The sequence below is a fragment of the Colobus angolensis genome, unplaced genomic scaffold (genome assembly GCF_000951035.1).
Source record: "Colobus angolensis palliatus isolate OR3802 unplaced genomic scaffold, Cang.pa_1.0 Scaffold494, whole genome shotgun sequence".
In the NCBI taxonomy this organism is placed as follows: Eukaryota; Metazoa; Chordata; class Mammalia; order Primates; family Cercopithecidae; genus Colobus; species Colobus angolensis.
Window position 1 is genome coordinate 514,877 of NW_012118421.1, and position 18,472 is coordinate 533,348.

General features: G+C 38.9%; 1 protein-coding gene across 3 annotated transcripts in view; it reads left to right on the top strand.

Moving 5' to 3' along the window:
- The first annotated feature begins 35 nt into the window (after window positions 1–35).
- SRP54 (signal recognition particle 54kDa) overlaps window positions 36–18,472 on the top strand; it is a 47,017-nt gene continuing 28,580 nt past the window's right edge. Inside the window, exons 1-5 of one of the 3 annotated variants that reach the window (XM_011959456.1) lie at window positions 82–403; window positions 526–611; window positions 12,793–12,903; window positions 15,624–15,715; window positions 16,960–17,044. In XM_011959456.1, the coding sequence (XP_011814846.1) occupies window positions 12,826–12,903; window positions 15,624–15,715; window positions 16,960–17,044 (255 nt within the window). In that variant the 5' untranslated portion in view covers window positions 82–403; window positions 526–611; window positions 12,793–12,825. Of the gene's footprint in view, window positions 612–12,792; window positions 12,904–15,623; window positions 15,716–16,959; window positions 17,045–18,472 lie in introns of all 3 variants that reach the window. The other 2 variants (XM_011959455.1, XM_011959457.1) reach the window with 2 other exon arrangements.

Below are 18,472 nucleotides of genomic sequence, written 5' to 3' on the forward strand. Positions count from 1 at the left end.
CGGAACCCGCCTCTAGTCTGCGAAGCCCTAAGTCCCACACCTCTACGGAGGTCTCTCGTGCGCCCGGGAATCCCTGCTTTCAGTCACACCTCCATCTCTCATCTTTCCGCTCTTTGCTGGGAGTGCTCCGCCTAATCACTTTTCTTAAGGTGGATCGTCGAAGCCTGACTTCTCCCCTGAAATTACATCCCTAGACAGCCTCCTATTTTACCACTAACTTTACTACTGCAGTTATTCAGCGGTAGAAAACTGAAACCAAAAGCCAGTCGATGCAAATAAACATCTAAACTGTTTCAGGAGCCGCGCAGAAAGAACACGGCGGTGTGCCCCGGAAGCGGAAGCGCATCCTCCTCTAGAAAGGTTGGACTACGCGGAGTGCTGACGTTTCCTCATTGGGCGGAAGGTTCGGTGGCGCTCGTCGGTTTTCCAGCTGGTGGGAGTTGGCAACGCGGTGCTGGGCGTTGGGACCCTACTTTTAGTTCGGGAAGTTGGGTTGTGGGGTCATACCTGTCTGTCTGCTCCCAGCTTTCTTGGGTTTCTTTCCACGGCGTGGGGCCTCGCTAAGGAATTCCCGGCCCCTTAGGGCCACGGCGTTAGCGGTGCCTTTTGCGGTAAGTGTCTGCTTTTTCCTGCCCCACACTACGGAGGGGCAGCTAGGGGCAGTCCCAGCGCTGCTCAGGAGGCGAGAGACTCTGGGGGAAGTCTGCCTCCCTGGCCACCGGCAGTCGTTACCGAAACTGAGGTTCTGTGGCTCTTCTTTATCTCTTGTCTTCCATGAGAAGTTTTATTAAAGATGCACTGTGACCCTTTTGAGTTGTCTGCCGATTTACCTGAGCCAGATAAGATGTAGGCAGTTGCAGGCCTGACTCTTCGTTTTGCTTTCCTGAGCAGGAATTTAGATGAGGCTACTTCCCCGAAAATCTTTCTACTGGTACCAGACTTTTATTTTTCCTATGTGTGTGTAGTGCTTAACACAGTGTCCTGCGCGTAGTAGACGTTCAATAAATGAATATAGAATATCAGTTGGATGCCAATGATGATTTAAGATAGATTGATAGCTCTCTCTCTACCATTTGACGCTGCGACCATCCATTTCTTGAAACTTTCCCCTGCTGCCTTTCTTCATGCTATCCTCACCTGATTGTTTCACATGCTTAATTTAACAAAATATATACTTGTTCTTGGCTACAGGGATACAGAAATGAATAACAGTAACTCTGCTATTGAGAAGCTAACGCACATAAATATACATGATATCAAGATGGGTAATGAGAAACACTAGTTACGTGTAAAGAGTTATAGAAAGCTGTGAAAGAGCTAAAGTGCTCCTTAGGTGCTTTGTGACCCTGAGCGAGTTTCTATTCCAATCTATCCTCAATATCCTCATCCACCTAATAGGCTTGTCATGAGGAAGAAAGGAGATTAGGTAAGAGGTTTGGTTTGGTTTGGTTTAGTGCCTAGAACATAGCAATGGTTGTGCCAAAGGGGAGGGAAATATTTCCCTCAAATCCCCTTTCCTCAGTTTTTTTATGTGGCCAACTGGTATTTTCTACCTTAATATAGAGTACTATGCAAAAGCATCTTCAGGCCTTCCTTCCAGATTACTCCTCTAACCCCATCTATTTGGAAATTTTGGACCTGCCACAGGATTACAGTAAGATAACCATAAATTTAGCTTTTTAAAAATTGATTTTCTTCTGTGTGCCATGTAAGGGAAAGGCTTGAGCATATGCCTCTTATCCCTCTTCCTTTTTTATTTTTCACTCTTCCTTTTTCTTTTCAACATTAAGGCCAACCATTTCCAAGGAATTCTTTTGATTTTCGTTTTAATTTTCTTCTTGGTAGCATTTTATGTAAAGATTCTTTTATGGTTGATCTCATAGCCAAAAAGTATCGTAAAGAAATGATTACCGGTGTTTTGAGTTATTACCTCTTGTTATTAATTGACTTTTTTTGGTATACCTTTTTTGCTGCAAAACTATGAATTGGTGCTGTGGTATTTACATAAAATGAGTTTTAAAATTTGAAAACCAGTTACTTTAATGAAGAGAAAGTTGCTTGATACTTCTTGATATAATTGAATATAACCTTTGGTGCTAAGTTAAGGCAGAGGTGGTATGATGCATTATTTATCTTTTGAAGTCTTGTGTTAAACTGTTATATTTGATTAGGAGTTAGAACTTCTGTCATGCTGGGACAATTTCTGGATTACATAGTAGGTGTTTAATGAATGAGTAAATGAATACAAGTGGCAGCTCCTTCCCAACCTCTAGTCTGTTGACTAGTTGCACTCTAATTCTCACAAGGAGCACTTTGGAAAGTAATTTTCCCTTGACTTAATAATAATCTCAGTCATTACTAAAAATTGGAAATTAGAAAAAGGTATAAGAAAAATAAAAATTACTGGGCCCAGTGGTTCACGCCTGTAATCCCAGCACTTTTGGAGGCCGAGGCAGGTGGATCACGAGGTCAGGAGTTCAAGACCAGCCTGGCCAAGATGTTGAAAACACATCTCTACTAAAAATACAAAAAATTAGCTGGGTGCGGTGGCAGGAGCCTGTAATCCCAGCTACTCGGGAGGCTGAGGCAGGAGAATCGCTTGAATTCAGAGGGCAGAGGTTGCAGTGAGCCGAGATTGTGCACTCCAGCCTGGGTGACAGAGTGAGACTCCGCCTCAGAAGAAAAAAAAAAGTTGTTAGTTACTCATCATCCAGCTATGACATGTTATTTTAACAGTTTATTAAAATATAATTCTTGGCTGGGCAGGATGGCTCAAGCCTGTCCCAACACTTTGGGAGGCCGAGGCGGGCGGATCACAAGGTCAGGAGATCGAGACTATCCTGGTTAACAAGGTGAAACCCCATCTCTACTAAAAATACAAAAAATTAGCTGGGCATTGTGGCACTCGCCTGTAGTCGCAGCTACACGGGACGCTGAGGTAAGAGAATTGCTTGAACCCGGAAGACAGAGGTTGCAGTGAGCCGAGATCGTGCCACTATACTCTAGCCTGGGCAACAGAGAGACTCTGTCTCAAAAAAAAAAAAAAAAAATACATATATATATATGTATATATGCACACACACACATAATTCTTACACAGTTCACCTAAAATGTACAATTGAAAGGATTATAGCGTATTTACAAAGTTGTGCAACCATCACCATAATCAATTTTCATACATTTTTATCATCCCATGAAGAAACCCCATACCTGTTAGCAATCATTCCCTATTTTACTCCATCTCCTGAGCCCTAAGCAACTATTAATCCACTTTCTTTCTCTATAGATTTGCATATTCTGAACAATTCATATGGAACTATAATATGTGGTCTTTTGTGACTGGGTTTTTTCACTTATGTTTCGAAGATTAATCCATGTCGTAGCATGTGTTCAGTACTGCATTTCTTTTTATTGCCTACTGATATCCCATTGTATTTTATTCTACATTTTACTTATCCATTCATAAGTTGAAGGATACTTGGGTTGTTTCTACTTTTTGGCTATTATGAATAGTGCTGCTATGACCATTCATGTACAAGTATTTGGATGATATCTCATTAAGATTTTGATTTACAATTCCCTGATCGCTAATATTTTTTAATACTTGTTTTTAGACTGTGTTTAACAAAATATGGATTATACTCCATATACAGTTTTGTAGTCTGCCTTTTGCATTTAAGCCTGTTTTTAGCATTAGCAAGCATATTTACAAAATAATTTTCCTAATTTTTGCTCCCCTTTTTAATCCCCCCAAAACCATAAAGCTTGGGAAACCTTGCTTAAATTAATATACCTAGAAAATACAATCCATGTTAATATATACCAAATTGTTATTGGTTGTTACCACGGTATGGGAGCTGGTAGAATTAGGGGAATTATATTTTCTACCTTAAATATTTCTGTAATGTTTCAACTTTTACAATGAATGTACGTCATTTTGTAATCACAGAACATAAAGGTGAATTATTTCCCTGTGGAATAAGTAGATTCAGCATGAAAAACACTTCCTAAATTTGAAAGTCATAATTAACATTGTAAAGTTAGTCATTAAAATATATTTTACTAAGCTGGGCGCAGTGGCTCATGCCTGTAATCCCAGCACTTTGGGAGGCTGAGGCGGGCGGATCACGAGGTCAAGAGATCAAGACCATCCTGGCCAACATGGTGAAACCCCGTCTCTACTAAAAATACAAAAATTAGGTGGGCATAGTGGCATGCACCTGTAGTCCTAGCTACTTGGGAGGCTGAGGCAGAAGAATTGCTTGAACCTGGGAGGCGGAAGTTGCAGTGAGCTGAGATCACGCCACTGCACTCCTGCCTGGTGACAGAGCGAGACTCCATCTCAAAAAATATATATATATATGTGTGTGTGTCTATATATATATTTTTTTACTAAATATAATACTTATAGGCCATTTTGTTAACTAAATTTACTTTTCTGTGGTCCTAGACTGTGAACACATATGCTGTGCAGAATTAAGAAAAATATTTAGTATTAAAGTCAGAAAAGCAAATACTGGTTATTAGCCTTTGACTACTTTATAGAAAAGTATACAGTTGTCCCTTGGTATCTTGGGGGGATTGATTCCAGGACCAAAATCAGAGGATGCTCAAGTCCCTGATATAAAATGGCATAGTATTTGCTTATAACCTACGCACATCCTTCCATATACTTTAAAGCATCTCTAGATCATCTATAAATACCTAATACAAAATGTAAATAGTTGTTATACCATATTTATATACTTAAGTAAATACTTGTTATACTGTATTGTTTAGGAAATAATGACAAGAAAAGTCTGTACGTGTTCACTACAGACACAATTTTTTTCTGAACATATTGATTTGTGGTTGGTTGAATCCATGGTTGTGAAGCCCCAGATACAGAAGGCTGATTATACTACTTAGAAGTAATTTTTCTAAGTATATTTAGTTCTTGAGGCTAGTATTGATTCAAAAAGTCATTGACAAGGACTTAGAAGAAAGAACTTTTGGCCAGGTGCAGTGGCTCACGCCTCTCTATAATCTGAGCACTTTGGGAGGCCGAGGCGGGTGGATCACCTGAGGTCAGTAGTTCAAGACCAGCCTGACCAACATGGTGAAACCCTGTCTCTACTAAAAATACAAAAAATTACCTGGGTGTGGTGGCGAGCGCCTGTAATCCCAGCTGCTTTGGAGGTTGCAGTGAGCTGAGATTGCCCTATTGCACTCCATCCTGGGCAACAAGAGTGAAACTCCATCTCAAAAAATAAAAAAAGAACTTTTATGTAGGGATTGTGTTGTAATAGGATTTGACATATCCGATCATTAGACTCTGTTTTATAATCTTAGATCAGACAAATCTGACATGAATATTTATAATTGTTTATGTAGAGAAAGATGGGTTTTTGGACACTGCAGCTTCTGTTGAATAAGAATCTGGCAGTTGTAATTGGCACTAAATTTTAAAGATGCCAGGAGTGGCTCCTGGATGATGGGACAGACACTTTAGTAAGATTGTTCAGAAAATGTCCACCTTACTTATACTCCAGATAATACAGAGATTGATAGTCGGTATCATTAAAAAAAGAAAGGAAGTTAATAGTTAATCTGCTAGGTTTTTGAAGACAGCTTTATACATATTGTCTCATTTAATCCTCACAACAGGCGTTCAGGGTAACTACCTTGGTAATGGTATTATCTCCATTTTGCAAGTGAGGAAAGTGAGGCTCAGAGAGATTAAGTAAATGCCCAAAGTAACATAGCCAGTATGTAACAGAGCTAGGATTTGAATCTAAGTCTATCAGACTCCAAAATCTATACTCTTTCCAGTACTTCACACTGCAGCAGTAAGTGTGATACTTGGCCCTGTGCTTACCTTACTTAGGACACTCCAAACTTCAGCCTGTTTCCATTGCTCACTGTCTAAATCCTAGTCAGACCCCAGTTAGAAGACCCTGTAACTCGAGCCAGGATCAGTCCTTGTATGTACTGTTCTGATTGCAGTGATACTTATCATGTCTTTCTGAATGTTGCAATTATGCCTTCACAAAGAGGAATATATATCTTTAAATATGATTAAAATATGATTTCTCCTATTATGGCATAGCAGCAAAATTTGTCCTTGCAGTTTCCAGCAGGTATATTCAACCCTATAATTTAAAGCATCATTCATACTCTAGCCAAAGGACTGTGGGAAGTCATTTTGCTTTTTTTGGCAGGGAATGGCTGTTCTATTCCCTATCCTACTTATATCGTAAAATTGTTGTAAGAGTGGATTGAGGTAATAGATGTTCAATTGTAGGAAAGTACTGTGTGCTAATCTGTTACCTTTCTAAAAGCCCCATCTAAGTAGAGATTCTTCTTTTGTGAAATTCTAGCATATCCAGATTTATTTCTATAAATTCGTTTTAGTTAGGCAAGAGAATCTTGAGAGTGTCCTTGAATTGTAGATTACTCCAATCTGAGATTAAGGTTTAGCTATTAACATACAAAAGATGTTTTGCACTTTACATATTAGAACAAGATGAGATTAATTTTTAAGTATCTTGTTGGAAATGCATGACAGGGAAATTCTGAAGAAGAATTATAAGTAATGACAAATAGATATATTTAATGTACAGTATAAATTACCCAAGTTATTGATTTTCTTTTGATTCATCGTATTATCTTCATTGATTTATTTTGGTGGCTTTTAACAAGTATTTGCAATGCCTTTCATGACTTTAGCTCTTTGGTCTCACTTTTTCCCTAAGGCCTTAAATACTTCATTTCATTCATTCAAAATGTTCATTTTTATTAAGGATTTACTATGTAAGACTGAGGATAGATAAAGCAGTGAACTCACAGGGGAAAGCAAAAGAGGCAAAAATCCCTGCCCTTATGCAGGTTAAATTTCTTTTTTTTCTTTCTTTCTTTTTTTTTTTTTGTTGAGATGGAGTTTTGCTCTTTCACCCAGGCTGGAGTGCAGTGGCACGATCTGGGCTCACCGCAAGCTCCACCTCCTGGGTTCAAGCGATTCTCATGCCTCAGCCTTCTGAGTACCTGGGATTACAGGCATCTGCCACCACGCCTGGCTAATTTTTGTATTTTTAATAGAGACAGGGTTTCACCATGTTGGCCAGGCTGGTCTCGAACTCCTGACCTCAGGAGATTCACCCACCTCGGCCTCCCAAAGTACTGGGATTACAGGCGTGAGCCACCGTGCCTAGCTGTAGCTTACATTTCAATAGTGAGATTATAGATGACAAATAATATAAATAAGCCATATGTCAGTTGATAATAGAACAATAGGAAAAAATATAGGGAAGGGGGTTGCAGTTTCAAATAAGTGATTAGGGAAGACCTCATTGAGTAATGGCATCTGGACGAATCTGAAGGAAATGAGGGAGGGAGTTACGTTGTCAAGCAGAGGAAGAGCATGCCGGCTAGTACCAAGACACTGAGGTGGAAATGTGTAACAGCAATAGCAAGGAGGTCAGTATGATTAAAATCATTCATGCGTGTGTGTGTGTGTGTGTGTGTGTGTGTGTGTGTTTGTTGAGGGGGCCTTATAGTCCATTCTGCGGACTTTACATCTGTGTGTATTGAGATTTTAAGCAAAATTCTAACATGGAGTTTTCAGGAACACATCATCCTTGGACATTGTAGAGGAAACACTGTAAATGAAAGGTATTATAAGATGTTCTTATTCCTCTACTGAAATGCAAGATTTTATTTTATTGTTTTTGTGTTTTGTGTTTTTGAGATGGAGTTTCACTCTTGTCACCCAGGCTGGAGTGCAGTGGCGCCATATCGGCTTACTGCAACCTCCACCTCCTGGTTCAAGCGATTCTCCTGCCTCAGTCTCCCGAGTAGCTGGGATTATGGGCATGTGCCACCAACCACGGCTAATTTTTGTGTTTTTAGTAGAGATGGGGTTTTGCCGTGTTGGCCAGGCTGGTCTTGAACTCCTGACTTCAGATGATCCACCCGCCTTGGCCTCCCAAAGTGCTGGGATTACAGGCATGAGCCACTGCCCAGACAGATTTTATTATTTTATATATTAAAACTATATGTATTCATGTATTATATAATAAATTATATATGTTTTTAAATTTAAGGCAAAAATGTTTTAAAATATACTGCCAGTAACTACTTACAGAAGGAAAAGTGTATTGGAAAACCTCACAGAAGTTTTTAAAATTTTTTAATTTAAAACAACCAGTTTACATGGAAAGTTAGATTTATATTTAAGAATTAACTAGGCAGCCATAAAAAGAATGAAATCATGTCTTTTGCAGCAACATGGATGGAGCTGGAGGCCATTATCCTAAGAGAGCTAATTCAGAAACAGAAAATCAAATATCTCATGTTCTCACTCATAAGTGGGAGCTAAACATAGGTACACATGGACATAAAGAAGAAAATAGTAGACACAGAGCATTCCAAAATGGGGGAGTTTGGGAGGAGACTGAAGATTGAAAAAGTACGTCTTGGGTTCAAGGTTCAATATTTGGGTCATACGTGTATAAGCCCAGTCCCCAGCATTACACAGTATACTGATGTAAGAAATATACACATGTACCCTCTGAATCTAAAATAAATTAATTTAAAAAATTAAAGATATTTCCTAGAGTTTGCCTCCAAAAAAGTTAACTAGTATAGCTTATTTATTTAGAGATGGAGTCTCACTCTGTCTCCCAGGCTGGAGTACAATGATGTGATCTCGGCTCACTGCAACCTCCACTTCCCGGGTTCAAGTGATTCTCCTGCCACAGCCTCCTGAGTAGTTGGGACTACTGGAGCGCACCACCATACCTGGCCAAGTTTTGTATATTTTGTAGAGATGGGATTTCACCATGTCGACTAGACTGGTCTCAAACTCCCAACCTCAAGCAATCTGCCCACCTCGGCCTCCCAGAGTGCTGGGGTTACAGGCGTAAGCCACCATGCTTGGCCTAGTGTAGCTTTTTAAAATGAAGGATGATCTGTTTATGACGTGACCTCTAAAAAAGTTAATTGTGGTGTCATGAATAGGATTATATCACTCCCAGTACCACGGTAAAGGATATGAACTGAAACATCTGAATCTTATTTCTTAAATGAAGAATATTAATTTAAAGATCAATAATTATTTTGTGTAATGGGTATGGCATAAGAAACAAGTCCTGGATCTTTTCCATGAAGTAATTGGCTCTCAGATTAAGTAACAATGTAATTGTAAAAAAATCTTATGGTAAGCAATTTTTTTTCAATTTCATCAAGTATTGGTAGTAAGTTATTTTAAAGTTCTAAATTACCAAATTGTACTTGAGTAAAAGTGTAGTGTTTAATTTGTAGCTCAGCCTGGGATATCTGTTTGCCAGCGATAGGTCCTCGAATGCATTTTCCCTTCCTGCCTTTTTTTGATTCCTCTCACCTCTTTGCTTTCTCTATGGTGAATGAGTCAGCTACTTAATTTTCCTGTTTGTCTTAAAATTTATTTATTTATTTATTTATTGAGACGGAATTTCGCTCTTGTTGCCCAGGCTGGAGTGCAATGGTGCGATCTGTGGCTTACCGCAATCTCCACTTCCCGGGTTCAAGTGATTCATCTGTCTCAGCCTCCCAAGTAGCTGGCATTACAGGCATGTGCCACCATGCCCAGCTAATTTTGTATTTTTAATGGAGATGGGGTTTCTCCATTTTGGTCAGGGTGGTCTCGAACTCCCAACCTCAGGTGATCCGCCCGCCTCAGCCTCCCAAAGTGCTGGGATTACAAACGTGAGCCACTGCACCCAGCCCCAAATTTATTTTTTTTTAATACGGATGTTCACCCTTGTTGCCCAGGCTGGAGTGCAATGGTGCGATCTCAGTTCACTATAACCTCTGCCTCCCATCTTCAAGCGTTTCTCCTGCCTCAGCCTCCCGAGTAGCTGGAATTACAGGTGCCTGCCACCATGCCCAGCTAATTTTTTTTTTTTTTCTGTATTTTTAAGACGGGGTTTTGCCATGTTGGCCAGGGTGGTCTCGAACTCCTGACCTCAGATGATCCACCCACCTCAGCCTCCCAAAGTGCTGGGATTACAGGTGTTAGCCACCATGCCCGGCCCTATTTCTCTTATTTTTAATCCCCTGTGTATTTTGTAGAGGGGATCTAGTCTGGATAATCTTGGTTGACTAAATTAGACTACATTAGCTCAGAAGGGTTACCAAAACAGTTGTTTTGAAGAGTTAACTTTTCTGTTAATATTGTTCATATTGGAAAATTGATATTCCCCAGACCTTGTTTTTGGAGCCCTTTGAAATCTCGGTTTCCTTCTAACTGTATACTCCTCTGTCCTGACCTGAATATTTTGTTTCCTGTCCCCTAAATAATGCTCAGTGATCCATAAGTACAGTGCATATATAAGGCATAAGTGTGTCCCAGATTTGTCTCTCTCCATTTCTGACTATGCTATTTCATCTTCCTCAAATTCCTTTTTGTCTTTTCCACTTACTAAAATTCTACTATTATTTCAGGACCAAATTCATATTCAGTCTTTCCAATAAAGCCTGTACCCTCTGCCTTAGTCTAAAATTCTTCCTTTTCTTTTTTCTTTTTTTTTTTTGGAGACAGAGTCGCACTCTGTCACCCAGGTTGGAGTGCAGTAGTGTGATCATGACCTCCTTGGCTCAAGCAATCCTCCCGTCAGCCTCCCAAGTAGCTGGGACTACAGGCACATGCCGCCATGCCTGGCTACTTTTTTATTTTTTTTATTTTTTGAGATGGGGTCTCGCTCTGTCACCCAGCCTGGAGTGCAGTGCCCGAATCTCAGCTCACTGCAAGCTCCGTCTCCCGGGTTTACGCCATTCTCCTGCCTCAGCCTCCCAAGTAGCTGGGACTACAGGCGCCCGCCACCTCGCCCGGCTAGTTTTTTGTATTTCTTTTAGTAGAAACGGGGTTTCATCGTGTTAGCCAGGATGGTCTCGATCTCCTGACCTCGTGATCCACCCGTCTTGGCCTCCCAAAGTGCTAGGATTACAGGCTTGAGCCACCGCGCCCGGCCTTTTTTTTTTTTTTTCTCTAAGAGATGAGGTCCTGCTATGTTGCCCAGGCTGGTTTCCAACTCCTGAATCCCAGTGATCCTACTTCCTTGGCCTCCCAAAGTGCTGGCATTACAGGCTTAAGCCACTGTACCTGGCCTTTTTCTTCCTATTTCTTTTTTTTTTTTTTTTCTTGTTCCAGAGAAGCAGAATCAATGAAGTGTGTGTGTGTGTGTATGTGTGTGTGTATATATATAAATATATAGAGAGATAGATATAAAGATATTTATTTATTTATTTCTGAGACGGAGTCTCGCTCTGTTGCCCAGGCTGGAGTGCAGTGGCCGGATCTCAGCTCACTGCAAGATAGATATTTATTATAAGAAATTGGCTCAGGCCGTTATGGAGACTTAAATCTCAGGATCTGTAGGATGAGTTGGCAAGCTGGAGACCCAGGAGAGCCCATGGTGTAGATCCAGTCTGAATCTGAAGGCCTGAGAACTCAGAGCCATTGATGTAGTTTTAATCCAAATGCTTGAGATCCATAAAGAACCAGTGTTTCAGTTTGAAGGCAAGAAAAGCTGATGTCCCTGTTAGTAAGCAGTCAAACAGGAGGAATTCTCTCTTAGTGTTTATTTTAGTGTGCATTTATGTGCCTTGTCTTACCAGCTAGTAGATAAGCGTCTTGAGGGCAGGGACTACAAACCATATTTGCTTGTTTATCACCCATAAGCCCTTGCATCCTTACAAGTAGTAAGTACATCTAATATATAATACTTTATAAAATAGTAAGATTTTAGAGCTGGAAAGGGTTTTTGACTCTTACTTAACTGAAACAGAAAGTCTGTTGCATGTAACTTTTTTGGAAAAACCAGGATTAGAATTTTATTTTTGATTACTCATCCAGGTTTTTTCTAGTAATTCTTATTAATAATAAATGATAACTTAAATCGTTATCTTATGTTAGAGTTTTCCTGGAATCAGAAACAGGTTTAAAATAGGAAGAGAACCAGCCTTGGCAGTATAGTGAGACTGCATCTCTACAAATAATAAAAATTAGCTGGGCATGGTGGCAGGCACCTGTGGTCCCAGCTACTTGGGAGTCTAAGGCAGGAGGATTGCCTGCTCCCAGGAAGTTGAGCCTGCAGTCAGCTGCGATCACACCACTGCACTCCAGCTTGGGTGACAGAGTAAGTGAGACCCTGTCTCAAAAAAAAAAAAAAAGAAGAGTAAAATAATATACCTCTTTCCTTTGTGGTTAGAAGAATAAAATGAAATAATGTATGTGGAATCACTTAGTACAGTGCTTTAATACAGCTAATAGCTCAACAGTTGCTTTTTTTGTACTAGAAAAGTTATTAAAACTTTTTTCTTTTTTCCTTTTTTTTTGCTTGGGAGCAAGAATCAAAATAGTTTGCAGAGTCCTTTAGTGTGGGAAATTAGGCAATATTCCTGGAGATTTCACCTTATTTTCCTCTTTTAATTTAAAAATGTGCGTGATACATAATTCAGTTCATAAGTATTGTGCCAAAAAAAGAACATATTTAATGTGAGTTTATCGTTATTTCCTGAAAGTATATTTTTTGACATGTTAAATTTGCTGATTCATATACAGGATTCCAATTAAGTATTTGAATATAAGGCATCATAACCAAGTGGCAGTTTTATCTTTATGACATGACTGTATTTAAGCACAGGTTGAGGCTATGGAAGGTGAAATTACAGTATCTAAACACTAGAGTTATTTGAACTTAAAATACTCTTTAGAACTCTTCAGTCATGGGAAATCAAATTGATTATTTTCATTTAATTTTTTTTCCTCTCCAGAGTTCTTCGTAAGTACTTCTTAAAGCTGTCAAGATGGTTCTAGCAGACCTTGGAAGAAAAATAACATCAGCATTACGCTCGTTGAGCAATGCCACCATTATCAATGAAGAGGTATGTAAAATATTGTATGAAATATATATGATTGTATATTATCACTAGCATTGGGAAGATGGCTTATTAATAATCTCTGTATGTATATGTATTTTGATGTAGACTTAATACTTGTAGACAAAAACCTAAAAGTGGATTCAGTAAGTAGTGTTTTATTGAGAAATTAACTACAACTTCAAATTTACTTCAACTTTCTATAAAGAATTTTCCAAAAAAAATCCAAAACAAAACTGACCTTAACTTACATGTAAAAATGACATATTTTATCATTTGAAAGTGTCTTAAATCTGGAACTGTACTTTTGTTTTCTCTGTTGATAAAGACCTAAAATTTCGTTACCCTGCTTTCTTCTTGGCTAGGCCGTGTTTGTCTGTCCTTTTCTTTGTGACTTTTATTTAGCATTTTTGTAAAAGGCTGGCATTTCCATCTTGTCTGTTTTGATTCACTTTCTTCGAAATCTTCAGTTTTTTGGAGATTTTTGTAAGCCACTCCTTAGATCATATTAAAATACTTTTCTTCCTGGCTATATTGTTTTAAGATATTTCTTTGTTTCATTTGTCCCCCACAGATTGTATCTTAATGGTTTATTAATTGAAAAAGATGACTATGGTCCACAAGTATACTTTATGTTTTGTATTAACAATGGGAAAGTACTGAATTTGGTGTTAGAAGGCATTGTTTAGAGTCCCACTGTAGCTGTTTAGTAGCTGTACGATGTAAATTTGGGCAACTCAACTTTAGATTCCTTAGTGTGTAAAATAGGAAAATAGCATTTACCATAGAAAATAGTTTTAAGTATCAAATGAACTTTCTAACTTGGAGGTTAGAAAACTAATTCTTACGTAGAATTTTATCTCAACACTAAGCTAATGGAATTAAATAATTTTGAGACCATCTTAGAGATCATTTAGTTCAGCCTCTTATTTAACAGAAACAGAAAGTCAGTTTCATGTGATTATTTGGAAGAACTAGGATTGGAACCTTTTTTTTCCTAATTCCTCATACAGGGCTTTTTCTAATACTTCTTATTAAATAATAAGTCATAACTTAAATCATTTTTGGTCTTGTATTTCAGAATAAATAAAACAACTTTGCAAACAGTTTTCCCTGTTGGGTAGCCCTTATGTTCTTTGTGTTTATAGTAGAAAGGAAAGGAAACCAGGGAAGGAGTTCTTGGTGGGAAGTAGAGTAACAGCTGTTGCTTAAATTGGCAGCTTCTCTGTTCTTGATACTGTGCTGCTAGCTAATTAACAAGGAGAAAGCCCTCTAGTGAAAGATCACTTCCAGTTTTATCAGACTCCTTTAATAAGGGATAGAGAAAATTGATAAGCCTCTCCTTGTAGGGCATACAAAGTGAGGTGAAGGAGAGAGTTCATTCAACAAATATTTGAGGGCCTATGTTTTTGCAGACATTTTTGCTGGCACCAGAGATACAGCGGTGAACAAAATAGACTAAAATTCCTACCCTCATAGAGCTTACATTCTAGTGTGTGAGCACTTTATATACATGAGTGGCTAAAGCCTCATCTTTTCTTAAGACTTTTAATTTTATGACCTTTTAACTACAGTGCCTTGCAATTCAACAAACATATGATGAAAATAAGTTATTAATGGAGGGTAGCCTTTCCAACTGTATTCTGCTGCTCTACGTAAAAGTGACAAGACTGGCTAACTTTCTTCTGTCACATTTACTTCACATTTACTTCCATAGTTGTCCAGTTTTTAAGAAAAGCAAATATTAAGCCAGGCGTGGTGGCTCACACCTGTAATCCTAGCACTCTGGGAGGCTGAGGTGGGTGGATCACCTGAGGTCAGGAGTTTGAGACCAACCTGGCCAACATAGTGAAACTCTGTCTCTACTGAAAATATAAAAAATTAGCTGGGCGTGATGGCAGGCACCTATAATCCCAGCTACTAGGGAGGCTGAGGCAGGAGATTTGCTTGAATCCGGGAGGCGGAGGTTGCAGTGAGCCGAGATCATGCCATTGTACTCCAGCCTACGCAACAATAGCGAAACTCCATTTCAGAAAAAAAGAAAAGCAAATATTGTGACTACATACCACTATGTAATAACAACAGGAGCTCTTCAGTAACTTAAAAAACGTCAAAGGCGACATCTATTTGTAGAAACTTTTTTTGGCTTGAATATTGTCTTTATTGTTATTACTTTGTGTGTGTGTGGTTTTTTGGTTTGTTTTTGTTTTTGTTTGTTTTTTTCTTTGAGACAAAATCTTACTCTGTCGCCCAGGCTGGAGTGCAGTGGCACTATCTTGGTTCACTGCAGCCTCAGCCTCCTGAGTAACTGGGATTACAGACACATGCCACCATGCCCAGCTAATTTTTGTATTTTTAGTAGAGATGGAGTTTCGCCATGTTGGCCAGGCTGGTCTTGAACTCCTGACCTCAAGTGATCTGCCCACCTCGGCCTCCCAAAGTGTTGGGATTACAGGCGTGAGCCACCATGCCTGGCCTATAATTACTTTTACATAGGAATAAAATTGCGGTAATTAATACTTGGGTGTGTAAAACTAAATGGGGTTTCTTATTTTGACAAAATGACTTAACATTTAATAAAATTCTCTCTCCAGAACTAACTGAAGAACCCAGTATTGTGGTATTATTTTATTAAGCTATGGTCATATAATTGATCAACCATTGTTTTTATGGAACTTAAATTATACACTGGGTACTTTAAATTTCATTTATTTCTTTATTTTCAGGTATTGAATGCTATGCTAAAAGAAGTCTGTACCGCTTTGTTGGAAGCAGATGTTAATATTAAACTAGTGAAGCAACTGAGAGAAAATGTTAAGTAAGTTAAATTAATCAGGTAAAAAACAGGCACAGTTTAGTTTACAGGAAAGAAGTGCTAACTAGAAGTGTTTGCTATATCAGGAATCATTTCTGCTCTGCAGCACTGGAAAAGTGCTGTGTGGGAGCTCATATGTTCAGCAAGAGCATGTGTAGTACTTTTCCATAATGATAGTTCAAAGAATAAACTACATGTGGTTTTCATTTAATTACATTTTTTTTTTCTATTTTACTAGTCTTTTATTTGGATGGATTAGACTAAATACTGATAGTATTTTAATATATAAAGCCTTTTAACAATTCAGGTTCTTCATAGAAAAGTACTGCAATTTTATTCTTTTTAGGCTTAAGATGATATTAACCATTATTGGAGAGCTGTATTCTCTTTTGTTCTCCTTTTGGTTTCTCTGTTTCATATTTGATTGAGGAATTAATGTGTGTGGTCTCAGTTGTCATATTCATTGGGAGAGGCACTGAGTTGGCAGGACATACAGAACGATACAGATAGCTGAGTTAACTGCTTGAATCTTATCCCTTATCATGCTTTAGATATTTCTTCTTGTATTGTTAGACTGAGATTAGTTGTGGGACTACCAGCATTTAAGCATTTAGAAATAGAGAAAGTAGCCAGGCGTGGTGGCTCACGCCTGTAATCCCAGCTCTTTGGGAGGCTGAGGCGGGAGGAACATGAGGTCAGGAGGTGGAAACCAGCCTGGCCAACATGGTGAAACCCCGTCTCTACTAAAAATACAAAAAATTAGCCAGGCATGGTGGCATACGCCTGTAAACCCAGCTACTCGGGAGGCTGAGGCAGGAAAATTGCTTAAGCTTGGTGAGCCGAGATCATGCCACTGCACTCTGGCCTGGCCCACAGAGTGAGACTCTGTCTCAAAAAAGAAGAAGAAGAAATAGAGAAAGTAGTCCTGATTTCTGTTGTAAAGATATATAAAATATATAAGCTGCAAGCAAAGTAAATAAAACTAGTTCTTTGTGGTGATATTAGGACAAATTTATACTTTCAGGTGTAATCCTTGAAAACCAAAGTCTTGTGTCTAATACTTCATGGCTAAAACTCTTTATGATATAGACTTACGAGTCTGTAGTAATTACATGCATGTTAATTGGAAGACTATTAATATGAATGACTGAATAGTCGTACATTCTTTGGAGCAGAAGCTTTTTTTTCTTAGAGTTTCTTAACTGATTTTCTTCTCCCCATCCCAATCACCAACCACCATCATAAAGGTCTGCTATTGATCTTGAAGAGATGGCATCTGGTCTTAACAAAAGAAAAATGATTCAGCATGCTGTATTTAAAGAACTTGTGAAGGTAAAAGTATATGAAGATTGTGCTGTGATTCTATACTCAGTGGATAAAAATACATTAGCACTACACATATTTCAGAATATTTTTAACATGTCTTTATGGAATATTCATCTGTATTAAAATATTAATGAAAGGATTATTAAGTTTTCTTAGGAACTTTTTTTTTTTTTTTTTTTTGAGAAGGAGTTTCACTCTCGTTGCCCAGGCTGGAGTGCAATGACACGATCTTGGTTCACTGCAACCTCCACCTCCTGGGTTCAAGTGATTCTCTTGCCTCAGCGTCCCGAGTAGCTGGGATTACAGGCATGCACCACTACGCCTGGCTAATTTTGTATTTTTGGTAGAGACAGGGTTCCTCTATGTTGGTCAGCCTGATCTTGAACTCCCGACCTCAGGTGATCTGCCCGCCTTGGCCTCACAAAGTACTGGGATTACAGATATAAGCCAGTGCACCTGGTCAGGACCTATTTTTATTGTATACTTTACTGAATATACAGAATTCCGAGTGCAGATATGAAGGCTAGTACTATTCCTGCAAAAAATGCCAAAACCAAGATGCGATGAGTGAAATTTCACTGCAGATTGGTTGATGAAAGGGCCTAAGTTTTTCTTCTTTCACTATCGTGTTGGCAAAGTCACACATACAAATATTCTTTTCTACACTGTTCGTTGTGTAAGGAATTCCCTTTGCAAAGACCGAGTATCCCAATTCTTGCCTAGATTATGAGCAATTTTGAATTAGTGAAAGTTTTATTTTCAAGTAGTAAATATAGTTGGTTGCCCCTGCCTCATCTTATTGCTGATCATGCAAATTATGGTGAAAATCTTAGAGCTTAAAATATATATATATATTGGCTCAGTTGTAGAAGAAAAAAAGAAAGGAGCTGTTAAAAAATTATTTTAGTCCAGGCGCAGTGGCTCATGCCTGTAATCACAGTGCTTTGGGAGGCGGAGGTGGGAAGATTCCTTGAGGCCCGGAGTTTGAGACCAACCTGGGCAATGCAGTGAGAACCAGTCTCTACAAAAAAAAAAAAAAAAAAAAAATTGGTAAAAATAACTGGTGCAGGCCAGGTGCAGTGGCTCACATCTGTAATCCCAGCACTTTGGGAGGCTGAGGTGGGTGAATCACCCAAGGTCAGGAGTTTGAGACCAGCCTGACCAACATGGTGTAATCCTGTCTCTACTAAAAATACAAAAATTAGCTGGGCATGGTGGTGCACATCTATAGTCCCAGCTACTGAGGAGGGTGAGGCAGGAGGATTGCTTGAGCCCCAGAGTTCAGGGGTGCAGTGAGCCATGATTGTGCCACTGCACTCCAGACTTGGGGAGAGGGTGAGACCCTGTCTTAAAAAAAAAACAAAAAAAATTTTTTTAGAGCAATAGATGGCTACTAGTTCTACATTTTTTTCCCCCATATTGTATGAATTTTTT